Source organism: Lathyrus oleraceus, chromosome 6 (genome assembly GCF_024323335.1).
Source record: "Lathyrus oleraceus cultivar Zhongwan6 chromosome 6, CAAS_Psat_ZW6_1.0, whole genome shotgun sequence".
Taxonomy (NCBI): Eukaryota; Viridiplantae; Streptophyta; class Magnoliopsida; order Fabales; family Fabaceae; genus Lathyrus; species Lathyrus oleraceus.
Window position 1 is genome coordinate 303,547,580 of NC_066584.1, and position 7,415 is coordinate 303,554,994.

At 33.4% G+C, this 7,415-nt stretch overlaps 1 protein-coding gene across 1 annotated transcript; it reads right to left on the minus strand.

The window, feature by feature from the left end:
* Positions 1 to 602: 602 nt before the first annotated feature.
* Positions 603 to 3,524, minus strand: LOC127098642 (low affinity inorganic phosphate transporter 1). The gene is made up of 2 exons (XM_051037288.1): positions 3,352 to 3,524; positions 603 to 2,433 (listed from the first exon to the last, which is right to left on the minus strand). Exon 2 carries the CDS (start codon positions 2,400 to 2,402, stop codon positions 783 to 785), a length of 1,620 nt encoding a protein of 539 aa, XP_050893245.1. The 5' UTR covers positions 2,403 to 2,433; positions 3,352 to 3,524; the 3' UTR covers positions 603 to 782.
* Between the last annotated feature and the right edge of the window lie 3,891 nt (positions 3,525 to 7,415).

Consider the following 7,415-nt stretch of genomic DNA (forward strand, 5'->3'; position numbering starts at 1 on the left):
CTCCTTGTGAATGTTACCTTGCTTATAAAAAAAATGTTTTCATGCTTTCTCACCTTCACACTACACTATGCACCAAAACAATTTTGTTCGATCAATTTAGGAGATGGTGAAGCATTAACAATGAGAGTGAGCTTGCGGTCTTAGAGATAGAAAATGAAGAAGAAAGTGAGAGTGAAAACTTTAATACTGTATGTGAATGGGGTAATTAATTTTTTTTAAGATAGAAATATTAATTCAAATGATTTAATTAAAATTTATTTAATTTTTAATATTTTGTATAAATAAAATATTAAAATTATTCATTGATAAATTTTTTAGTTATTTTCATAAAGTTAAAAGTTTTGGATCAAATTTAAAATTTTAAAAATAGGGGTCAATTTGCAATTTTGAAAATTTCCATTGACTGATATGTAAAGTTACCCAACTAAGCTAGTTAAACTTTCACTCATTAATTACAATGTTTTCCTTTAAAAATATATACTAAGTTATTTATCACATTCTTATAGTTTTGAAGCTCAGGAGAGAAGAAGGAAAATTAAAGAGAGAACAATAAAATATTTGGCCTAAAACATGATTATATAAATATCATGACAATTAAAACAAGAACAAAAACACAGAAACACTTTGTAACTGATATAAAATTGAACACTCAAAACCAACTATAGTAGTATCTACATCATTATTATAAAGCATCTTGCAGAAAGAAAAAAAAAAACTAAAATTGTCATGTAACAATAATAGTAATAACTTTGAGGTTATTTGGATGGAGATTATTATTATTATTAAACAGGTACTGTCCTAGCAGTTCCTGGCCCTGCCATCTCAATAGCCTCAGCACCATCTTCTTCATTCTCACCACTCATCTCTTCCAATGATTTTCCATTTGCTTCAGGAACTAAGAAGGTGAATACCATTCCAAAGAAGTTAACAACTCCAAGCATAATGAGGGAGTTCTTAATACCAATACCAGCTGGGTAACCTGCATCAGTCTTATTTGGATCCTTATTCTGTGCGGCGTATAAGAATCCGAATGCGCCAACAATTGCTCCAGCTTTTCCTGCAGCGGCCGAGATACCGTGACAGGTAGACCTTAGTCTGGCAGGGAAAATCTCAGCTGGAACAACAAATGTGGTAGCATTTGGACCGAAATTGGCGAAAAAGAAAGTTAATGAGTACATCACGACAAACCCGATTCTGTTTTCTTTCTTTGTCCAGTGATCATAAGGTATGGCTAGAGCAAACATGAAAACAGTCATGAAGAAGAAACCCATTAGTTGGATCGCGAATCGACCCATGTAATCGATGAACGCGACAGTGAACCAGTAACCGGGAACTGTACTGCACATTGCTATAAGTGTTTGTGCTCTTGCAATCCTATAAAGTTCGTGAATTGCATTCATTTCATTCGCCGGAGGAATCCATCCAATGGCAGTGAAAATGTCTTTTTGGAAAAGATTCTGACTGTAGAAAGCAATGTCTAACAAGAACCAAGTAGTTGTTGTTCCCAACAAGTGCATACCGTGGCGCTTGGCGAATTGCTTGCTAAATAGGCCAAACTTTTGGCTTTTGTTCTCAACTATGTGCTGCACTTTCTCCTCTTCAGCTTGAAGTTCAACTTGTAACACCTTCGACATATCAGAAGCGGCTTGTTTCGCGTTCTTAGCAACAAGTGCTGTGTAACGAGCCGTCTCGGGCATTTTCATACGCCAGTAATAGGTAAGAGCTGCTGGAACAGCACCAAACATTAAGATCAAACGCCAAACGTAGTCAAAAGCCGGCAACACAAGCGACGCTTCGTGGTTTTCTTCATAAGTAGGAACTTTATATTTGTGATCAAATGCAGTAGCCACAATCAAGGCAAATATTCCACCAGCCATGATTCCGAATCCCTGCATAGCAAACACCGCAGCGATGAACGCGCCTCGCGTCTTTTTGTTAGCATACTCAGACATAATTGTAGCGGAAAGAGGGTAATCACCACCAATTCCAAAACCAAGCCAAAACCTGAAGAAACAAAGTGTTGCCATAACACTCTTTGGACTACTTCCAAAGGAAAGTCCTGAGGCAAGTGAACAACCTACCATAAGCATAAGGGTCATTCCATAAACTTTTTTTCTTCCCAATTTGTCACCAAGCCAACCGAAGAATAGTTGGCCGGCTAAAGTCCCGCATAGCGCGACACCGGTTACACCGGCTTGAACACCGGGAGGAAGCACACCCGGTTTCGGTTTGGTGTAATCTGTGTAATAGATTCTTCCTAACAACTTTGTGACAAGAGAAATGCAGAAGAGATCATAAGCATCAGTGAAAAAACCCATTCCAGCAATCACAATTGCTGTGAAATGGTACATTTGTGTCTTTGCCACATCGAGTGCATTAAGCACTCCTAGTTGTCCTGCCATCACCAACTTTGTTACCTGATTACAAAGATTACTGCAAAACAAAAATATATCAGTTTCCACATAAATAAGGAATTTAACAACTTATTATTATTAAGCACTTATGAATAAACTGATTTTAACAAAAAAGCTAAAATAAAAGTCAAACACTTTCATAAGCTATACTAAGTTTTTGAGAGCTTAATAAAATAAGATGGAAACAACTTCATAAACTTTTTTCATAATTTCTTCCAAATAGTTTCATAAGTATAAGTCAAGCCGTAAAAATTCAAACAAAATAATGATTGAATTAAGGTATTCTAAATAATTAATATTTTTACTAAAAAAAAGAAGAAATGATCTGAAACTATGAATAAAAATTATTAATAAATTGAGCAAAGTAGACTTTTGCAAGAAATTAATAATTTTAAAGATTTGAAAAACAAAAATGAATTCAGCTGATGTTGATTTTCTCATGCTGAAGAAAAGAGTAAATGAAGGTGATGTAGATTTTCTCATGGTCAACAAAAGCAGAAAGTTGAATTTTCTAAATTATTTGCTCATTATCACAAGAGAAATTAAGATTTTTGAGTCTATAATTTTTCAATGAATTTCAATCTATACGTAGAAAATAAAGCAGAGGTTAATTTGGTCATTTTGTAGAGGATGTGTTGTTTCATGGAAAATCATCCTAAACTAAACCAAGAAACTGAAAAGATAAAGTAAGAAAAAGAGAGATCCCAGATTCTGAACAGTGAAAAAGTTATGATTTGTATATTATTATTATCTGAGAAGAAAAAAAATAGGCAGAAAGTTGTGTTTTGTGCTTGTTATTCTAAGTTCTAACTTGTAATTGCTCAAAAACTAAAAAGTGGGGCTTCCACTATGGAAGCTCTTTTTCATGACTAGAACAACATAAGTTTTCCACTAGGGAAACAAAAAAGTTCTAGAGAGAGAGAGAGAGAGTTTTCACCTGGTAGTTAGTTACAGTTTGTTGGTGGATTGAGGAGAGAGAAGCATTTGTTGTGATGTTGGGATGAAGAGATACAATAAAGAGAGAGGGTGAGAAGCTATATATATAGAAAGATTGTGTTAAGAGAGCCATTCAAAGAATGACACTAGAGTCCAGAATCAATGAAAGAATATGTGGTATATGCCCATTATGAAGACTTTAATATAATTCAGATATTCAAGTCAACGCTTTCACAAATTATTTGCCTTCGTGTAATTTTTCTTTTTTGTTTTTTGCTTTGATTTTTCCACATTATTAGTAGAAGTTGTAATAAGTAAATTTGTTTAGGGTGTTTAGGTTATTTGTAATTTAAATTGTATAGGAAAATGTATGGTGGGTAACAATTGTTCGCGATATTATCAAACTCACTATGAGTCTATGGATAACTGCTCATTAAATGTTCGACCTGTGCCTCACTCAGATCGGGTGCATACATCCTTAAATTATTAATAAATACTGCAATATTAGTTTTACACCAGTTTATATATGAAATACTTACATCTAATATTATTTATCGTATAAATAATTTTTTTTTTATAACATAAATATTAAATTTATAATTAATCAATCTTATTATTATATTAACTATAAAAATATAGATTATTAATTATGTATTTTACTTATAATTTATTAGCCAAATTTACTACTTCATTAATCAGTAAATTTCATAACATTAATCAAGTTCTGATATTAAAATATGAAATATAATAGTGTAAAGATTGATTATTATATTTTATATTTTAATGTCAGAATTTGGTTAATGTTATGATATTATTGGTTAATGAAGTAGTAAACTTGATTAATGAATTATAAGAAAAATATGTGGTTAATATCCTATATTTTTGTGGTTAATGCAATAATAAAATTGGTTAATCATAAATTATAATTTTGAAGGTATATTATTTTTCTTTATAAAAAAGAAATATATTGTTCACCGGTGAAGAGGGTTTGGTGTAAGTATTGGTGTACATTTAGGGTGTAAGAATAGCATTGCTCTTATATATTAGTCGATCATGTTCAAGATATAAGACATGTATGACAAAGTAAGAATCATAATGTTGTAGGAAAAAATTAAACAAGGCGAGAAAAAAATACAATCACGACATAAGAATATAACATAGACATTCCAAAATCTAAGAAAACACCACGATCATTATTAAATGACAACCAGAGAATAACATTATGTAAATGTTACAACACATAATATACCTTCAACTAACTCAGACCCTAATACACTCACACTCTCCAAAAAAAATATTTAACTACATTTCATGATTGTGAATCTTGGAATGAAGAACTTGAATTCTATATATAGTCTTGGACTCCTCTTCCTTCCCAAAACTAAGCGAGGTAGGATTTAAAAGAATTTGTATCATATATATAGTCTGGGACTCTCCATTTATTCACAAAACTAAGCGATGTGGGACTTCTTTAACATGTATATTTTCAACTAACCTCAACAATTTCCACTTTGATTGAAAATAATACATAAGTTTTCATTGCTTTCACCAACAAGCATACTCCATCATAAAGAGTATTAACATGTTTTCAACCCACTCCAACAATCTATGAAGACATGACTTCTCAGATGTTTTGATGACGAAAAACTTCGCTACAAAGCTAAAGACATGACTTCTCGTGAATGAAGTTTCCAACCTATGATCAAGTCTTGATGAAACGCATGAAGAATCGTCTTTCAAATGGATAAGGTAACACTTGAACTCTAGATAGTTATACAAGTGTTCAAATCATGTTTCATTCATGCCATAATCATCGAAAGTATTTTTATGCATCAAACAACTCATAACACTTCACTCTTTTAACTATTTTTCAAATTTGTGACAGAGTAACCGATTATCCACTTTATGATAACCGATTACTCTATGTTAATTTCAAATATTTTTTGAAGGTTGGAACCAAGTAATTGATTATACTCTTTGGGGTAACCGATTACTCTGAGAAAATTTCAAATCTTTTTTAACGTTGAATGCAAGTAACCGATTACCCATATTAAGGTCACCGATTACTATTGATCCAGAGGCACAAATCAATGCATCTTTTCATGGAAACTTTTCTATTTTCTTTACCATGAACCATGACATCTTTTGGATTATTGCATTCATCTGAGGAGGTGTTTAGACAATATATAAACATCATTTTTCCAGATTTCAACCTCACCTCCTTGCAAAATTTCAAATCATTTACACACATTCTCTCAAACTTTTTAAGTGTTCTTCCAAATTTTCTTAAGAGTGAAACCTTGCATAAACTTTTATTTTCAGCATCATAGTTTCATTTCATACAACGAACACTTGTATAATTATTGTGAGGATTGAGTGTTACAAAGGAGAAGATCAATTGATAAATTGATATACTTCAATATTCCAACTATTTCATATTCTACCAAAAATTCAGAATTATATTTCTTGATTACAACTTATTTTTAGGATTGTTAAGAATAAGTTTGTAAGGTGTTATCCTTGTTATCCGGTGTGTGGATACAAGAGGTCCATTTGTGAGAAATTGAGTCTCGATTGGACTTTAAACATTGTAAATCCAAGAGGATTGTTCTTGGTGTGTTAGAATTAGATAGAAAGACCTTAAGGTGTCTTGTCTAGGAATCCAACATTATAGTGAAATTCTCTTTCGTGTTGAAAGGGGAGTGAAGTACTCTCAATCTGTAAGGGGAACCACTATACATCGTGGTGTTCTTTACTTTCCGCACTTTACCACTTTACATCACATTAGCATCACAAGAAAGTAAAAGTCATAAACCGTCAAAAATCCGGAAAATACTCTAACTACCTCATTCACCCCCCTCTAAGGCACTCCTTAAACTTACAATTGGCATCAGAGCAAGTTATAGGTAACTTGTTCCTAAAAAGATCTGCATGGCTTCCGCAAGCACGAATCCGGTTTTTAAAGACGGTGGAAGTAGTAACAAACCACCACTATTCTCTGGAGAATATTTTGACTTTTGGAAGATCCGTATGAAGGCACATCTAGAAGCCCAAGGAGAAGGCATATGGGAAGCCGTTGAAGATGGTCCACATAATCCTATGAGTGTGGTCAATGGCGTTGGTACTCTGAAGATAAAGAGTTTGTATGATGAAGATGATAAGAAAAAAATCTTAAATAAAAAGAAAGCAATAAACATTCTTCAAAGTGCTTTAAGCATGGATGAGTTCTTCCGCATATCTTAATGCAAGTCGGCGAAAGAAATATGGGACACCTTAGTGGAGACACATGAAGGCACCGCCGAAGTAAAGAGATCAAGGTTGAATACATTAAGTCAAGAATATGAGATGTTTAGAATGCTGCCCGGAGAATCCATCGTGGCGCTACAAAAGAGATTTGTTCACTTGACAAACCACTTGATTGCTCTCGGAAAAATATTTATAAATGACCATCTCAATCTTAAAGTACTAAGATCATTGACTCGAGAATGGCAACCGAAGGTGACGGCTATCTCCGAAAAGAAAAGTCTTTCAACAATGACGTCTGCATCACTCTTTGGCAAACTTCAAGAACACGAGTTAGAAATTGGTAGGCTTGAGAAACATGAAAGTCAAGAAAAGAAATCTAAAGGGATTGCCTTGAAGGTAGACTCAAAAGAAGATAAAGATAATGACGCATTGGAGGAAGATGAGAATTTCATGCTCCTTGTTAAAAGGCTCGGTAAGTTCTTTAACCAAAATGATAAATCCTTTAACGCTAAAAAGAATAGACATTTCAGGAAAAAGGAGGCCACCACATCTACGCAAGATGTAACATGCTACGAATGTGGAAAGCAAGGCCACATAAAGTCGGAATGTCCTAAACTTTCAAAGAAAGGAGGATTCAAGAGCAAGAAGGAGTTCAAGAACAAAAAGGCATATCTTGCATGGGAAGACAATGAAATTAGCTCTTCGTCCGAATCGGATAGCGAGGAACGTGCAAACTTGGCACTAATGGTTTCTCATCATTCTGATGATGAAGAAGAGGTTAGTAATAATTTTTCTCTTTTTGATGATGATGCACAAGAT